The sequence below is a fragment of the Macrobrachium rosenbergii genome, chromosome 9 (genome assembly GCF_040412425.1).
Source record: "Macrobrachium rosenbergii isolate ZJJX-2024 chromosome 9, ASM4041242v1, whole genome shotgun sequence".
In the NCBI taxonomy this organism is placed as follows: domain Eukaryota; kingdom Metazoa; phylum Arthropoda; class Malacostraca; order Decapoda; family Palaemonidae; genus Macrobrachium; species Macrobrachium rosenbergii.
In genome coordinates this window covers 42,213,239-42,232,385 of record NC_089749.1, presented here as the reverse complement: position 1 = coordinate 42,232,385, position 19,147 = coordinate 42,213,239, and the positions used below count along the sequence as shown (strand labels likewise).

Sequence of the window (19,147 nt, the reverse complement as noted above, 5' to 3'; positions counted from 1 at the left end):
TCCATTTAAGAATCCATGTCCAAATTCACGTTATTCGTTTAGAACTAGCCGAGGTATTAAAAGCACTAAGTAAATCTGTTAGATCCTGATTGTTCGAGAGATGTCAGATCCTTCTTCAGTTAACATCGACGCTAGCATTGATCGACAATTCTTAATCGTGTTTCAAAGACAACTTTTCTCTTAAAAAGGGATAACAAGAACTTCGCTATTTGATTTAGAGAGGCGAAGACTTAAACTCCATAGTCTATTGCACCAGTCTCTCAAACTGATTCCATCTAGCCTGGTATACTGGCGTCCAAGACTTCGTTGTCACAAGTAATAAGCAGAACTTCCTTTTTGAAAAACTTCTTCCTGAGGAGTCGCCGACAGTCTGCAGGCCACGTCAGAGCGGACAAAATTCTGATGGAAACCCTCAGGATGGGTTGTCTGGAGAGATCTTTCTCTGACGTGGAGTGATCCTAAAATCACAGAGGAGGAGAAGATTCAGAACCATTCGATGGGCCGAAAGGAACGATTAGAGTCATCTGGTGTTCTTGTGGTTCCTGAACTTTTCCAAGACCTTCCTGATAATTTTGAACGGAAAGCGTGAAAGATCTAGCAATCCCAACTCATTGTCATTGCATCCAATTCAAAGTGCCTTGTCGTCCGGATCTGTGGAGTAATATAATGGGGAGGCGTTTTTTGTTCTGTCTGTTGCAAACAGGTCTACTACGGACAACCCCACAGACTCCACAATCGCTTGCAAACCGCGGATGTAAGGTCCATTCCGCGGGCAAGGAGACTTGATTCTTTCCTGCGCTAAAAGATCCGCTGTTACATTCCTCTCGCCTTACGAACCTGATCAATAACCGACTGCTTCTTCCCACCATTTTAAAAGCCCTGATCAATGATACAGGAGAATAATGAGCTCTCTGCTCTCTTGATATACAAGAGCTGTCGCAGGTCCCATCGAACTAGAATAACCTTGCCTTACTTCTTAAGCGAAATTGCATCAGGGCTAGATGTACCGCTGTATGTTCTTTTTCATTATGTGCAGTTCTTTCTGCTCTCTCCCGCCACAGTGTCCTAAATATTCCTTGTTGTTCAGTCGCCCCACCTGATCCAAGCGCCTCGGACAAGAGTGCGGTAGGTCTAGTTCTGATAAAAGAGAAATTTCTCAGTCTTTTCCTGACTCACCCAGAACAGCTCCTCTTCTTGATCTGATCTGAGATCTTGAAAACAGCGCTGAACCCGATGCTTGGTTTTATGTAAATCATTACTTAGATAAAACCAGAGGCTCCTCCATCTGCCTCTGAAGTTTTACTCAACTTCTCCATCGAGGCTGTCCCCAGTAAGCTCATCTCCCACTGTTTGGCTGAGCAAACCTCATGACATGTAGAAAGTCGCTCATCATGTTTAGACAAGACTCTACCGTATTGATGGAGAAGCCTGAAAAGTCAGAGAGTCCATTTTCAATTCCCAAATAAACTATCTGCTGTGATGGTGACAGGGACGCATTTCGAACATTGGACCAGTAGGCCTAGTTCCTTTACCAGATAATGTCTTCATTAGGTCCTCCAATATTTGGCTTGGAGGCAGGCGCCAGAAGAACACCCAGATACATTGACATCCTTGGTCTTCTTTGCAGTGAAGATTCTTCACCAACGCTGGACAGAACTCTGTAAACACTTTTGAGGTGCAGTTGACAGTCCGAAACAAAGAGCTCTGAACTGAAAACTTGCCTTGGAAAACAAACCTCAGAAACTTCCTGATTCCTGATGATAGAACGTAGGCACGCATTCTGGAGGCTCATCGGCACCATCCAGTCGCTCGTTGAAAGAGATGCCAACACCACTTCGTCGTTTCCATCGGTACTTCGCCTTTCTTACTTAAAAACGCTCAATGCGCCACGCCTGTGAACCGCCTCCAACCTCCCGACGCCTTTGAAACTAAAAAGAGACGTTGTAAAACTGAGAGCATGGGGTCAGACCACTGGCGGCTTGTTTCCTTAGTAGTGCTTCTACTTCTTCTAAGGGGCTGTAAAACTTCTGAGAGTCGTTGGAGTATGTTGGAAATCCACTGAGTCCGATAGAGGGGCTTGTTGAATGGGGATATACCTCTCGATCACCAGCGTCCAAGTGATCTTGGAGTGACCTTACCAGGCTCGAGAACGACTGGAAAGCCTGCACCTACTGCTGTGGGAGGACAGCACACTCATTTCTTTTGTTGAAAATCTGGAAGTATCAGAAGATTTTCCTTTCCCACCTAACTTTATAATGAGAAAGATCCTGCCTCTGAACTGCCTTGATGTCCAAAACAATCGTTTTTGTGGAAGTAGCTACCGATATGTTCTTTCTAAGTTGCTGACTGAGCCAACAGGTCCTGTGTTGCTTTGTGCGAGAGTCAGCAATTCAACCAATTCTTCGGGAAACGGCGGTCCTTCGACAAAGCGAGCAAAGAGGAGAGCAGATCTTCTGGCCATGGAAACACCCCTTCGCCAAAAAGAGCACCAGAGTTGTCGCTTTCTTCAGAACTCCGGTTACAAAACTGAAGTTAGCTCCAAGGCACAATCGCATACCCCTTGTTCATGCAGTCGATCATCAAGTGAAATCCATCGACTGGCGATCCGGAAGTCCGACTCTTTGACTTTCCTAGCCAGAGCCGCCACTGACCAATCAAGAGAAACTGATGACCTGACAACATTTAAAAATACTTTGAAGATGAGATTCAACTTGACTGCGTGATAAAGATCTTTCATGATTGAAGAGCTGTGTGACTTCTGAATCCACTCAGATTGAGAAGTCTCCTTGAGCGGAGGCAGACACACCAAAGAAAAACGTTTTCCAGTTCCTCACAGACCAACACACTATACATGAGCCAATCTTGGAGGGTGGAAGACAAACATACTTCTGCCTTCGTTTCATCTGAGAGCCAGAATTACCTTTTGATAGCCTGACGAATCACAAAATCAGTATGTAGTAAAAGCGAGCTGATCCGATATGCTATCCTTAAACTGGCGATCTGGGAGAAGCCGGAGTCGGCGTTTAAAAGAGTCTCAAAGTTTTTCCACACAAAAACTTGAGTAACTCCTTATAACCCGATTTTCCTGATTCCTGAAAGTCATCTTCTATTTCTACATCTTCTTCGCATTTCTTCGCTCACAGAAGACACAGGAGACAATTGGCACAGGAACAGTTTCGATCTAAAAGTAGGTCGTATGGAATTCCAAAGCCTTTACCGCACCATGCCGGCGTGGCGTCAACTGGCCAGTGGTGCCGCGCCAGCTGAAGTGGCGCTTACGCTTAGCTTTTCGAAGTGGATACCACTACGCTAGGCATGTTGTCAACCGAATGTGGCGAATGCGAGCCAGAGAAGCAGCTGTTAGCGCCTGCTGAGCCTCTTCATTGGTATGGTGGGAGGCTCTGAGTCAAGACCAGGCGCATCTGCAGTGGCAACTCAACAGGTGCTCCCCGGCAGCACGAGCGCCACAAAAGAACTGAATAAGATCCGCCACTTGTCTCTGACTTGAGCGACAAAAACGGGGATCTTGTTGGACCGTAGCAGGGGAGGAGGCAACACTCATGGCGAGGCTGACCAGATGTAGATGCTCCTGAACGAACACCGCTATTAACATTGGCAATAGTGTCGTAGGGGCTCCGACGAGGGGAATGACTGACTGAAGATACGAGGAAAAAGGTTCAGGATCCTCCCAGATACACAGCCCAGACAAAGTGATCCGCAACACACTTTTCTTCAGAATCGCTGCAGGAGAGACGGCGCGAGACCTCTTGAGAGGGCGAAGAATGCTTGAAGCGCCCACTTCGAGAGGAGTCACCAACATCACCACTAGAAGACACATCCCCAGCAGCTTATGGCGTGTGGCGGAAGCTATCCTGGGAATGCACATCAGGAATACTTTGAGGTGACTGCTTCTGAGTAAAGCCCTGCTTTCGACATGCCCCTCTCTCCCTGAACCAGGAAACCGACAGAGTGTCTAGACCTGGAGAACGTGGGCCGAACAGACACCTCTCCACTAACACTTCACTGAGGAGCCAATTTTTCAATGTGGCTTGCCCATCTGATGGTTGAAAGCACAGCTGAAAAAATTTAGTGTCCATTTGGACTTTTAACCTGACACGGTGATAGATTGGGATCAACAGGTCGTGGACAAAGGAGTATTACATTAGGAGAGGGGTTAACAGATTGAATTACTCTTGTCTGACTAGCAGATGATGACCTTCAAGCTTTCCTAACTTGTCCTAACTCCAGATACTTCAAGGCTGACCATTCATCCGTTGTTAGACGCAAACATCTCTCACATACATTCTCTGAATTACAATTTACTCCTCATGAAGAGCAAACTGAATGGGGCTGATAGTCGCTTTAGGCAAACGGTGTTTGGACAGCTCCAAAGCACAACATTCATACTGGGAACCAGAATCAGACATATTGTACAAAGAATTAATTCCTAACTACAAAGCAAAGCGCTAATACAGCAAAACCACAAAGAAATACCTATATAATTGCAGACAAAAATTAACTATCAAAATCCAGGACCGTGTTACCTGGCCTCGCAGAAAACTTAATGGGAGTTCTAGAACACAGTTGGGAGGATAGTTCCTTGTTACCTATAGAGGCGGCTGGCAGAGGGATCACCTAAGTGTTTTTTTAGCATGCTTAGCTGAAATTTAAAATTCTGCAGCAGCACAGAGACGACAGCTATATGTAACTACCAGGTAAGTCCTATAAGTAAAAACAGCAATTATTATGCCCTCCCCTCTCTGGTACATGTGTGTGTGTGTGTGTGTATACTTGCTTGTATGCATTCTGTTGAGATAAGGACCATTCTTACTGTAGCTGATTGCAGTAGTTTTACTTGATGAGTATGCTCACAAGATATATAAAATGCAAAATATTCAGTATAAAAAAAAAGCCTTTTTGTCTATTGACATAAGCTACAAAACAATGCGCTCTCTCTCTCTCTCTCTCTCTCTCTCTCTCTCTCTCTCTCTCTCTCTCTCTCTCTCTCTCTCTCTCTCTCTCTCTCTATTATGTTCCTCAGTATGTGTGCTAAAGCACCACTCTCTCTCTCTCTCTCTCTCTCTCTCTCTCTCTCAACACTGAGCTATTATGTTCCAGTCAGTATGTGTGCATTGTATAAAGGTAAAGTACCACATTCTCTCTCTCTGGTATTTCTTGTAAGCATACCCTGTAATTAGGTAGAACTGCTGTAGTCAGCTATATTTTTGTTAGGCTAAACTACAGTACTGTATTTTATGTATTTTCAGATGCAATTCATTTCGTAGTACTCAGGATAGGGGGTTATGAGTGTAGGCCTGTCAAGTTATTGTTACGATGGCAGCAAACAATACAGTATCAGTAGTTTTAAAAATAAAGTTTATAGCTTGTATATATTTACATTGCAGTATTCAGGTTGGACATCCCAGGCAAAAGCCCTGTATGTTGGTGTGAAAGTTACGTTCGTATTCCAGTCCCGCTATGACACCGTGGTCGAAATGGTTGGCATAAAAAATCAAGAGGATGAACAGTCTGACACAGACAAACCTGAAGAAATGTAAGTGAATCTACTTTTATAATTTTTATGATGCTGGTGAGGGAGAGTTGAAATATTAGAAATTATTTTTCATTTACACCATCCTATGGTGGTGATGTATTTATATATTTAACCCTTTTGTTCGTGGAAAAATTTTTTTTCTTGTATTTGGGTTATGTTTAGTAAATGAATACCCTAACATAGAGGTAAATAAAAATGACTTTGATTCTTTTATACTTTAATTAGTACTAGAGATAAGGTGGTTGAGTTCTCAACCACTAGGGAGATGCGCATCGGCTTATTTCTGAACTGAACATTACTGGCTGGTTGTTGATTTGACTACCAGGATCAAATATTTCCATGTTTTTGCAAAATATAAATGCGAGATGTTAATGATTTGATAAACGTAGCATAAATAGAACATCCTCTTCCCTCATACTCAATCATCCCAAATAATTATTGAAGAAAATTGGGCTTGAGAAACTTGTCAAATCACTGTCTGACCCCCTAGCTCTCTTACTATCGTTTATGATAAGCTACAAAAAAATTTGGACACAGCCCCTTGTCACGCTACACATCCATATACTGATTTGGATCCACATTGTGTACAACGTCGACGTGCATTGTTTTCATTTCGTGCAACAAATGATCTTGACGATCGAACTGTATTTCACCAACACCTGGAAGACCGTCGGATTTTCGTTCCCTGCTTTTTGCTTGAACTCCAAAATGTAACAGGTGATAATTCATAATAAAACAAAATTCTAAATGTTATTGCAGCTTTTTATGCCTGCATGATATCCAATTAGCCAAGCATTTTGAGCAGACACATCAACCAACCAGGTGAAAACTAGAAACCACCATTTCTTACCATGCAGTGTTATTCAGTAGTTATTAACTTGCTGGTCTTGGCAATCAGTACCTCCCATAGATTCATTGTATTTCTTTATGGCACATGGTCTTTGTACTTGGATTCGACATCCTGCATCTTTAGGATATCTTCTAACATGTTCAACTGGACACGATTTATAAATAGTAGAGCCTGTTGTCACAACGTTGTTGTCTCTACATCGAACCAGTATAACACTGGCTCCATCATTTTGAGCTTGGGCCACTGAATAGGAGCCCATTGGTCTGTTTTTCATGGTGTCCACTGTCTTGATATTACATTGTTTAGGAATGCGATTGAATCACATTGTTCCTGTAGCATCATAACCACAGCGTTTCAATTCCACAAAAGTTCTAATGATGTAAAACGGTTGTCAAATGTAATATGATGTGCCAGATCCTTTTTGTCTTCAGACAGTACATTCAAAAGTGTAAGGACTGTGGCAGAAGATTTTTCAAATTGTGTCACAAGATCCTCATTGTAGGGGCCTTTTCTTCCCAGATACAACTAAAAAACGACCAAATACCCAGATCCATGTTTAGGCAGAACACTTCATACCCAAACCTTATTGGTTTCTGAATTATGTGTTGTTTCAAAGAATTATAACCAAAATATTCTATCATTGCCTCATCAGCAGAAAGGTGCTGAGAAGGCACAAAATTTTCCATAAACCTTTTTTGCAAATGGTCAACCAAGAGGCTTGAGGTTTGCGTATCTATCATTTGTATCTAATTCTGTGTTATCCTTGAAATGCAAAAATTGCATGTAAGCTTCAAGTAGGTTTTTCCTCATGGAATCCTTCACTATCTTTGACCCCAGATCAGGATCATTGGACCAGTGCATCCACCTCTGAGAATAAGACGAATAGCCTGAGAATATGAGGATGCCCAAAAATGCCTGAAGTTCAGGAATACTGTAGATGGTTCTATGTTGGAGTATTCTTGAACAAACAGTACAACTTGATTTCTTTTATTATTTCACCAAGAGGATCCTCTCCCCAAAATAAATCAAACAATTGCATTGGGGTGAAATCTCTATATTTAATCTAGTTGGGGTTTGGAAATGTGGGGAGACTTCCTGAGTTGACAACTAGACAAGCAATCTGGGGCACCAGGTTGAGGTTCCTCATCCTCAAAGTCCTCATCACTCTCCATTCTTACTGTTGGTGGTTGAATTCCCACAGCTATTACATCATCTAATTCATCATCTTCATCTAACATATTAAGAATCTGGGCAATAGTGAGTCCCTGGTTCCTCTAAATGAAAATAAAAGAAAAAATACAAATTATGTTTGTGGATGCGTATCCTCCTAGTGGTTGAAAACTCAACCACTTCAACAACTTACTTGTCATAATATGAAATAATGAGAACAATATTAGTATTTGAAAAATGCTAAATATACTGTATATCTGTTAAACATATCCACAAATTTCATAATTCATGGACTTCACTGATTTGACAAAAAATAAATTCAATATTACTTTGTACTACCTCTTTCTGCCATTATGCACACATCCAACTTCAAAGACGATTTCTGACAAACTAATTCAAAAGAAAAGAATGGTAAAGGACCTTAACTATTCCTCACACTCCTGAGACTTAGAACAATACCTGTTGGAACAAGCCAAACAGTAATTAACCACTCAAAACAGCAATCTGTTTTTGGTAAATATGTGGTTGAGACCTCACCACTAGGAACTAAAGGGTTAAGCACTAAAGTGAATTGTTGGGAGATTGTTGGATTCTTTAATCCAATGTGGAAAAGATGCTTTCTCAATATTTCAAGCATATTTTAAGTGTATTAGTGATACATTCCTTGTATCATTTGTTCTGTCATTACCAATCCATTACTTATAATTTCCATATTCATTGTTTTCAAATAACTCAGAATTGCCAGTCTTGTGTTTACTAAACAAAAGACTGTTGGTAGGTATATGCATGTGTTGATGGATCCCTGATTTCCCAACAGTTAGCCATCTTCCTTTGTGTGTGTAATGCTGTGTACATCTCACAGAATTCCTGACTTGTTGACTTTATGATTGCCCAATAGCATCCAATGTAATTAATTCCGTTTACTAGGTCCATTTATTTACCTGTTTCTTCCGAAAGTTTCACTGAAGAATTACTCTTTTCTTCTTAGACTAGTTGAGCTTAGATGGGCTTGCACAGTATGACACTTATCCTTTGGAGATCTTTCAAGTTGGTATGATGGAATTCCATTTGTACATTTGTCATTTTATCAGGTCCATTTGTACATTTGTAATTTTATCCGGTATTAAAATTTTAACAATTTCAATATATTAAATAAGATGTAATATTCTGTACTTCCTGCCATATAAGACCCACATATAATTTGGCAAGATATACTTAAGAAAAATGGTAACACACATTTTCCCTAACTTCATAGCCCAAGAAAAATGGTAACACACATTTTCCCTAACTTCATAGCCCTCCCCCAGGCCTCCCCTCAACAGGCTTTGGCCCACACATTTTCCCTAAATTCATAGCCCTCCCCCAGGCCTCCCCTTTCTGAGCTTTTGACCATTTTAGTGAAGGTTTATTGACATTACTGTTTACAATTGAAAATTCTTATATCGTGAGGCTGATGATGTTGCCATGTTTCATTTGTGTAAGGCGTTAGTGCCAAAACAACATTGGCTGTATGGTATCCAAAGCATCTGTACAATAATCTGGCAGATTTTATATATAATTTTGGTTTTGATAATTAACTGATGGTTCATCCTTATTCAGAAGTGAAGAACAAAATGTTACGATAGCTAGAGGAGTCACAGTGTATGGAAGTAAATAACGTAAGGTCATTGACAAACAATGTATTTCTGAATTACGGTAGTCAGTTTTTATGCTTTAGTGTTATTTTGATATGTAATCATTACCTAATAATTTATAGACCTGTGTTTTCTCATGAGGTCGTATTGGAACTATTGTGTCAAATAGTGGTGTCAAGGTGTAAATCTACCGTATATACTCATTTGTCATACAACCTTTCAGAACTTGGTTTTTATCTTAAATTGTAGAGGACTGGACCATACATGAGATACAGAAAGTGTATTTGTGTGAACTGTTTGGCCTGGTTAATCTATTACACCAACAGTATGTATTTGCAAAAGTCAAATACTAGAGATGTATTTAAATTATGATAATTATGGTAAAACTGTTGTTTTGCTTACTTTTATATTGAATGGATTACTTTCACATCGTTATTGTATTATAGAATATGAACATTGCGGTCATGCGCCATTTGCATTCCGGTAATGTTTACATGTTCAGACTCAGCTGTTTTGAGTTAATAATTTAATGTGTGATAGTTATGTTGACTAACATTGGCAAATAGCTCTTTCTTGATTCAGTTGTTAGTGTCAGTACTTGGCGTTGTTTATGCCAGTTTTTCCTTAATAGTAAATGATTGTATTACATTTCACACGTAGCCTAGTGAATGTATGCTTTTAGGTTTATTAGTCAACAGCTAACTTAGATATTATATGCATTATCAGTGGACTTTCTCAAAACTGAGACAGGCACAGTAAGCCTAACCTAGTACAGTCTATCAAAGTGTAACTTGCACAGTACACAAGATGTGATGAAGTCATGTTTTTAGGACAAAATTTTAAGGGTTGCATGATGCACAAGTATATTTTGTAGCACTGGTAACTATAACTCTTAAGCTTACCCAAATCTAACAATTGGTGTATTATATTAGATACAGAGTGAATTTTAAAGAAAATTTTTTTTGGAAAAAGGTGTCTTGTATGGCAGGAGATATGGTAACCATTAGAATCAAGCTCATTGGGGTAGTCCTATGAGAGTTAAGAGTATTAACTCAGTGGTCTGGTTAAACTATATTAATAATATCAATGATAATATCCAAACTCATGCACAAAATGTACTTAGAGCTGCTTTCATTTGCAGGGTGTATCTTCCCAAAAATCAGCCCCAAAACTTCGAGTAAGTAGAATTTTTTTTTTATATATTGTTGTAGGCCAGTGGCTTCAATGTATAAAGCTTTCATTTTTTCCCTAATGAATGATTTCATTAGAATATTTAATGTACAGAAGATTCATGGGGTTAAAGGGAATTTAATTTTTTAATATTCCTCAGTACAAAAGTGTCTTCATTATTGAGTCACAATAAAGATATACCATATATTTTTGTTTAGTTCCAAAGCCGTACTGGATTATGGATTTTGGTAGACCATCAGAGGTCAGGTAAAATGTAATACAACAATACACCTCTGACTTGCCAAGTAAAGAATGATGCATTGAAGCTGAACTTCTTGAATTCCTGACCACTTGACTATTCTGGTTTATGGTTGTTTTGCTTCCCATCTGCCACTAAGTGGAGGCTGTTGATCCTGGTTGCATGTCATGAATCTGTAGAGCTTAGTTTCTCTAGGAACATTAGTGCCTTTAGCAAATTCATTTCTTGGGCTGATTGAAAGCCAAATCTCTTGACCTTTGTGACCCACACCAATGATCAAGTGCCCTCATAGAGCAGCAGATGGACAGCAGAGCTACAAACTGGAATGGTCAAGTAGTCTCTCAGATCAAGCAAGAACTTGTAGAAATTTTAATGTAGTTTGAGTCAGTCTGATAATGAGGACAGTCCTCTTAAAGCTTAGGGATTTTAAGTGTATATGGCCCTGCAGGAATACAAACCATCGCCTCTTATGTAGGATTATCCTTCAGCACAAGCTGGAACAATCATTGAGCTTTTTAACTAGGTAGTTAACTGGTGGTTAAAAAGGATGAGTTGGGGAATACCCTCATTCACCAACTGACATTATCCATACCATCTTCGTCTGTCAGGCAGTGAGGACATGCTTCCCGATTCCTCATTGTGTGGTTGTTGGGTTGGATGAGTAGCTTGCCACATTTTTTTTTTTTTTTAAGTTATATTGAAGGCTTTTTGTTTTTTTGTACTGTGTACTTTCTGATTGTATATTGTGTCACTTTGGTCTTGTGTTTCTTTCAGTATGGAGAAAAAACATGACAAGTGCTGGTGCAGTGGACTTGGGTGGCCACGTGGTCACTTCATGTCCTCATTGGTAGACCCGTGCAAATACTGCTCATTTTTAGGGATAAAGATTGTACTCAGCCTTTTCCCAGTGATGTATGTGCAATCTGGTCCTCTCCCCAGTGGTGATACAGTAGAGCCCCGGTCCTCGACGCTAATCCGTTCCAGAATTCAGAATCAATTTCTCCCATAAGAAGTAGCTGAAAATGGGTTAATCCATTCTTGACCACCAGTCATTACCCAAACCGTGCCTTTTTATACAAAACGGAGTTAAATAACTTACCGTATCAGAAGCACTTTTTACATTTTTAAATGCATACTCTATAAAAAAAAAATTGGCTTAGGACCAATGTGGTAGTATTACTGATGGTAGACCGAGCACCATAGGCTAGGCTAGGCTAGGTAGCCTATAGGCACTACCAGAATGTACTGTAACGGGTACACACAAAAACTGTTGTTAATAATAATAATATTGAAAAACAAGCCTGATTATTACAGTAAATTAATAATACATTATTAAAAATAAGCCAAATTACTGTATGTCTGTTATCGTAAAATTAAGAAAAATTTCCTTAATTACGTCGGCACTCTGCAGCTTGTGGCATGAGCGGATGTAAACAAACCTTAGCGCCATCCTAGTGGTGTGTCACGGTACTAATTACATAAACGTTTTTTACCTTCATCATTTATGGTAAATTTAATACAGAGTCTACTGGAATAGTGTGCAAAATCACTGCAAAGCATCTTTCAATAAATGTTATGATACCCTAACATATTGGGACCATGATTGGATGAAAATTCAGCACAGAAAGCCAAAAAAATGATGATATACCTGTACAACCGTGTACTTCTCCAAACAACAACAGAAGCGTTTGTAGGCTTTAAACGCTTTTAAATACACATGGGAAGAATGCTACCAACGACGCCAACTAGCGACAGCCAACCGAAACTTTTTTTTTTTTCTTTATTACAAACATCATATGATTCATCGGTTTGGATTCTGGTTTGTTGTTCAAGCTCTGACGCAAAATTTACCCAACATTTCGTGTCGAAATCCGATTATGTCGAGTTCTGGTACGGTCGAGGACCGGGGTTCTACTGTAGTTGATGATAAGAGGAGGCAGGAGGACTTAGGTTTTTGCAGGTGGACCCCTTCTGTTCTTTTCTGTCCTACCCACAATGTAACAAACCCCTTTCATATCTTGTGAGGAGACTAGGAATTATGTGACAATCAGCAGTTTTCGTCATACAATTATTTTCATAAGGCTCTAGCCTACTATTAATGTTCCCTCTTTGGGTGCATTCCTTGATGATCTGGTAGAAAATAGGAATGTTAAACTTTCTTCTAACACAGCTGCTGTTTTCTGCATTTCTGCAGTCCCTGCAGATGTTTCAATGTCTCCCATTCCAGACCAGTCCTTTTGATGTGGAAGACAAGCTCTGCTTTTGGGGAAAAGGAAGAAATATACTTTCTGTTCACCTCATCCTTGAGCTTTTATTCATCCTCCTCATCCCTGGACTTAATTCCTCCACTTAGGAGGAAGAGGGAAAGTCTAAGGGTTAACCTAGGAAGTCCAGGAGGACTTTTCTTGTGCACTCTTACTCATTGCAAGTGAGCAGAGGTGCCAGATCAGAGGCCTGTATCATACCTCTGGCACAGCTGTTGTATTCACCCATGCCCATTTACATGAGACGGCAGCTCCCTCCCCATCCCTTTGTGTGCCCTTGGGCTCACACCGGGATGGATCTGCACATCCCCCTTGCTGTTATCGGGTCTGTTTACCAAGTGTGTGATGCAGCTATGCTTTCCACCATTTAACCTGATTGTCCTTGGTGGGTGATGAACAGTGTTGATCACTCGTGTGTACAAATTGATCCTGGGTACTCTTCGTGGCAGATAGTAAAATGGCATCCAGTGCTGCTGACTGTCTACAGTCTCGGTACCAGTACAGCAGGTCACAGACTTCTTGTTCACCTTTGCTGAAACTGTCTCCTTTCAGGCTATCTTCAGTTAGATGATGTTGAACTTCCCCTCTTGTTGGTGCTGTCTGTACTTGACAGGTTGTGTAGGACTTGCTTTTTCTCCATCGAACAAGACATAAACTAGTCCTTTGCAGCCCATCTCTTGAGCATAGCCTTGTTTGAGTGTTCTCTATGGACACTAAGATTGACCAATATAGTCCCAGCAGAGAGTAGAATTTTTTCTGGCATCCTGTCTCAGAAGGATGGGGTCTTTGTTGCCCTTTTGTCCTATCTCAGTGTGAAGTGGAGTGGAATGACTTGTCAGCTCCAGATTTTTTTTTTTTTTTTATCTGGTCCTTTCTGGTCCTTCCCACTGACCCTTTGATTGATGACTTAACTGGATGCTTTTTAGGCCCACTGCAAGCTGCAGATACTTCTTGAAGAACCTGGCCTCTTAGGTTGGAGTACATAACCCTGTTATTTGTTTTAGGCTAGCATAAGAGGAGATGCTTAGGAGCATCCTTCCTTCTCTCGCTTCTTGTATACCCCATGAGTTTACAACCCCTCGGAAGAGGACTGCACCCTTTATACTCATTCAAGGGTACATGAAGTCAGGCCGTATGGCTGGCTTTAGCCTGTTCAGAATAGCTTTGAAGTGATTCTGGGAAATTAGGGTAGGTACCTTGGTTGTAGGCATCCCTTCTCTCATTCTATCAGAGGGACATCACCCGCTGGTGGCCCCTACATATTTTCTGTGGACTTGCGGTGGTTACTCTAGTATCTTGCTGGATTACTTTAGCTTAGGGTACTCTGACCCAGGGCCTTACTGATCTTGTTGACCATTTCATCAGACTGGTAGTAAGACATTCCCTGACTGTATGCATAACTAGGAGCATGACATATCTGGGTGGTGTTCAACTCCAAGTCAGTTGACAGGGACTACTTCCTACCCGATGGACGTCTCCAATTTAAAAGGTGATTGTTTGTATTCTGGTAGCAACAAATAGCAAATTTTTAAAAGTAATTTGTAACTTTGCTAGTTAGACAAACCTACTTTATCTGCTCTGCTTGGCCCCTTTGGCAGAAGGAAAAGTGGCTAGTGTTGTAAGGTAAGTGAGGGGTATTCCCCCACTCACAGCTTTTAACCGCCAGTTAACTATCTTGTTATAAAGTTCAGTGAACGTTTCAGGTCATGCTGAAGGTTACTCCTTACTTCTATATAAAAGGTTCTGGTTTTTGTATGTTTGAAAAATACAAATTACTTATAAAAATTTGTTACTTTTTACAAAATACCAAGATTTGCACAGAGGAAATGGTTTCATTTTATCACCATCATTAAAGAACGTGATTGTTCTTTATCATTTATAATAATGTTATTTATCAAGCCACTGTTTTATTTATTTATTTTTTTTTTTTTGCAGTAAACTTGGGATTCAAGTTATGAAATTGATAGTTACATTTATTAATGACAGTAATATTAAATATTCAGAGAGAATGGATGCTGGGTTTTGATTGTAGTTAATGAAGTTTGAACTGTTTTGAAAAAGATTGCTTGGTACTTAGTACATGTTCTTGTTAGAAATGTAAAAATATTTTTGACTTTAGAATGATATTGAAAGAGGTGGTAATTTTTTTTCCAGAATATCTGAAGAATTGCGATCTCATATGCCAGACTTTGAAATCTACCTGCAAACGTTAATATCACAAGCTCTGGATAACAATTTTCTTAAGGAGATTTATGAAGAAAATGGTGAGTGTTGTCTTATTACAAAAAATGTTTGCATCTTTTAAGACTTAATTTCTATTGCATCATTGCAGTTGCATAAAATTTGAAATTATGGACATGTAAAAAGGTAATTACAAATATCAAGAAACATGGAGTTTGGATATGTACAAGATTTTTTGTTATCTATTTTGCAACCAACGGAAATTACTTTTATTTCTTTTTGTATTAATTAATAAAATTTTGTGAAATAACTTGTTCTTGTTGGTAGTAAATGCAGGTTGCATATGTGAATGCTCTTTTTATTTCAAGGTAATATAGAGTACATGCTGTATTGAAGTGCAACTGTGTATCAAGGGCTGGTAGCACTGTTGTTATATAATATAATCTCGGGACTCGTTGCTGTTTCAAAGGCATTCATTCTCTGTATTAGTAAGAATGATAAGGCGAAAGAAAGGCCAGTAAGGTTTTTAAAATATTTTGGGTTCTTTCTCCATGTTCATGAGAGTAATGCTGTGTTTATGATGCACAAGCGGTAAATGTGAATGCATTTTATAAGCTAAATTTCGTCAGGAAGTTAAAATTGCATTTGAAAAATCTTACACGTGACAAATCCTATTCCTTTTTTTAATCTCATGATTTCTGAATAGTAGAGAGGAATTTTAGATTCAAGTGATTTAGAGTAAAACGTTGCTTTGGGGACAATACATTTTCCTTGCCATATTTTATAGCATTACAGGCAAAAAAGTGATGAAATAAAAAAGGGGTGGTAAAGTCCAGCCACAAGAGACAGATACGGACGTCAGGGGATACAGTGTAAGGGGTAGGGCATAGAGCTCTACTCCACAACCTGATAAATTATGATGAAAGCGAAAAGTAGAAGTAGGAGTCTTTTCTCCGTCAGTATAGAAAGCGAGTGCCATTATAATATGCATATTGAATAGGCTTTGGTTTGGACAAACCACCGCTGACAATGTGAAAGTTATGCAAGAGTGCCTGATTCCAGTACAGGCAGTACCCGGTTATTGGCGATCTGGTTTTACAGGGCTTGTCTAGCGATGAAAATCATATTCACCTCTTACCAAACTCATACATTAACTTTTTACCAAGTTAAGTATATCTTAGTTTAACCAGACCACTGAGCTGATTAACAGCTCTCCTAGGGCTGGCCCGAAGGATTAGATTTATTTTTACGTGGCTAAGAATCATTTGGTTACCTAGCAATGGGACCTACAGCTTATTGTGGAATCCGAACCACATTATAGCGAGAAATGCATTTCTATCACCAGAAACAAATTCCTCTTGTTCTTCACTGGCCGGTCAAAACCACTCCAGTTGTTACCATGGTAAAAAACAAGCAAATAACACATTACCTTACCCCTCTCTGCACTCCATTACACAATTCCTTATTCCTCAGTAAATACACTTTACAATGCCTGTACAAGGCAAGTATTTTTAACCATTCACAAAACTCACATGTATTGTGGGAGAGTGACCATAACTTTACACCCTTCTATATAAGGATGGGTTGAGAGAGAGAGAGAAATTGCCACCTTATCCTACCAGCTCCCTATTCTAACTAACTACTTTTGGTTCACCAACAACTGTTATGACTCCAAACCTTGGTTACCAGTTAGTCATTTAAAGAAAGAGGTTACACTGACAAAATCTTAGAATAAACCGAGTTCCTCTCTCTACACTAGAATAAACAGAATACAGAATTACTACTTCTACAGAATAAACAGCCTATTCTTGGATTTATTCTTTGATTCAGAAGCAATGTATGTTTTGCCCCTTAATTGAATGATTGGCAGCTAACTTCCTGGCTGGACACTTGTTCAACAAACATAGGTCTCTGAACGAGTCTCGGCTGTCAACCTGTCATCCCTCTTCAAAGATAACATGAGTGCTCTCCCTTGCATACCCATTTGTGGCCCAACTGAGTACACACAGTTGTGCAAACACAAAACACCAACCCTTTGTAGAATCTGAGACTCCCACAAACATTATTAATGTTATTTCAGTCCATATAGGACGATCACAAAAGAAAATATATACAAGCATTGTACAAAAGCATACATATTACAAAATCACCTCGCGATATTTCACAACACATGAGATATCTGAAAGAAAAATCATACCAAAACACAGATAACATACCAAAAAAACTACAGAACACATTACTTTGACAGAATATTCACATATTATAATAGTAGTATATATATATATATATACACTGTGTATATATATATATATATATATATATATATATATATATATATATATATATATATATATATATATATATATATTATATATATATATATATATATATATTTATATATATTATATAAATATTTGAATATATATGTGTATGTGTGTGTATATATATATATCATGTATATATATATATATATATATATATATATATATATATATATATATATATATATATATATATATATATATATATATATATATACTGTATATATATATTTTATATATATACAGGCAGTCCCCAGTTTATGATAGGGGTTCCGTTCCAATGCCGTGTTGCAAGCCAAAAATCATTGTAACCTGAAATATTGTAGAAAATCATAAGAAAACGTAACTTTTAATCCTTTGGGTGTCTTGAAAACGATGTAACCTGCATTTTTATTGAGTTTTTCATAAAAAACCTCCAAAATTTGACCATTCTGTCATTTTGGAACCATATTTCTTCCGTTGGATTAGAGTCATCGGTGTCATAACCCCGGAACAGGCATTGTAACCCAGAAAATAATATTTGATGAATTTATTTGAAAAGCGTCGTAAGCCGAGCCCGTCGTAACCCCTGGACTGCCTGTATGTAGATATATGTATATATAAAGTGCATGTTTGTATGTTAGTGTGCTATAGAAAGCTGAACCGCTTGACCAATCTTCAGAAAATTTGGCACGCGACCATCATTTGACCCAACTTAGATAATAGGGTAGATTTCTAACCCATACCCCCTTCCCCTTCCCATTGTAATTTATCTTGTAACCACTTCAACAATCTAGACCAAATTTGGGAAGTGGCCATCATTTAACCCAACTTACATAATAGGGTAGGTTTCAAACCAAGAACCCCCTTCCCCTTCCCCATCCCCCTTCTCTTTGTAACTTATGTGGTAAATAAGCTCCACAGGTTTATTATACGTAATTTCATGTACTTGATACAGTAGAAATATATTATTGAGATTGGTTTTCTTTCCTGTGATTAATAATTCTGTATCAAGGTTTGTATTTAGGTTTAGTGGTTGTATGTGTTTAGGCTTTGTGGGGATGTGTTTAGGTTCAGCAGGGGGTGTGCTTAGGTTTAGGTTGGGGTGTTTCAGTTAAGTTGGGGGCTGTGTTTAGATTTAGTGGGGGTTAAATGGGATGGTCACCACAATAACATGTGGATAAAAGGAACGGCCACCACAGTAATACTTTGGGGGACAGTCACCACAGTAATGTCTGGATAAAATAGACAGTCACCACAGTAATACCTGGCGAAAATGGACAGTCACCACATGCCTGGATAAAAGGGATAGGCAGCACAGTAATTCTTGGATAAAAGGGACAGGCAGCATAGTAACTCTTGGATAAAAGGGACAGACAGTAAGTAATACCTGGACGGATGGGGCAGTCAGCATAGTAATACCACCAGCATAAAAGGGATAGTCAGCACAGTAATACCTGGAGAAATGGGATAGCCACCACGGTATATTCAGATAAAATGGACAATCACTACAGTAATGCCTGGATAAATGGGACAGTCACAACAGTAATACCTGGGAGACAGTCACAACATTAATGTTTGCATAAAATAGACAGTCACAACAGCAATACTTGGATGAAAGAGACAGTCAACACAGAAAAAATACTTGGATAAAAGGGACAGGTGGCACCATAATACTTGGATAAATGGGACTCACCACAGTAATACCTGGATAAAAGGGACAGTCACCACAGTAATGTCTGGATAAAATGGACAGTTAGTACAG

At 39.1% G+C, this 19,147-nt stretch overlaps 1 protein-coding gene across 9 annotated transcripts in view; it reads left to right on the top strand.

Moving 5' to 3' along the window:
* Positions 1 to 19,147, top strand: part of LOC136841729 (glutamine and serine-rich protein 1-like) — a 132,013-nt gene that overhangs the window by 75,090 nt on the left and 37,776 nt on the right. For all 9 annotated transcript variants that reach the window (XM_067108979.1, XM_067108972.1, XM_067108978.1 and 6 more), the window contains 3 exons: positions 5,406 to 5,554; positions 10,350 to 10,385; positions 15,056 to 15,165. In XM_067108979.1, the coding sequence (XP_066965080.1) occupies positions 5,406 to 5,554; positions 10,350 to 10,385; positions 15,056 to 15,165 (295 nt within the window). The remainder of the gene's footprint in view (positions 1 to 5,405; positions 5,555 to 10,349; positions 10,386 to 15,055; positions 15,166 to 19,147) is intronic.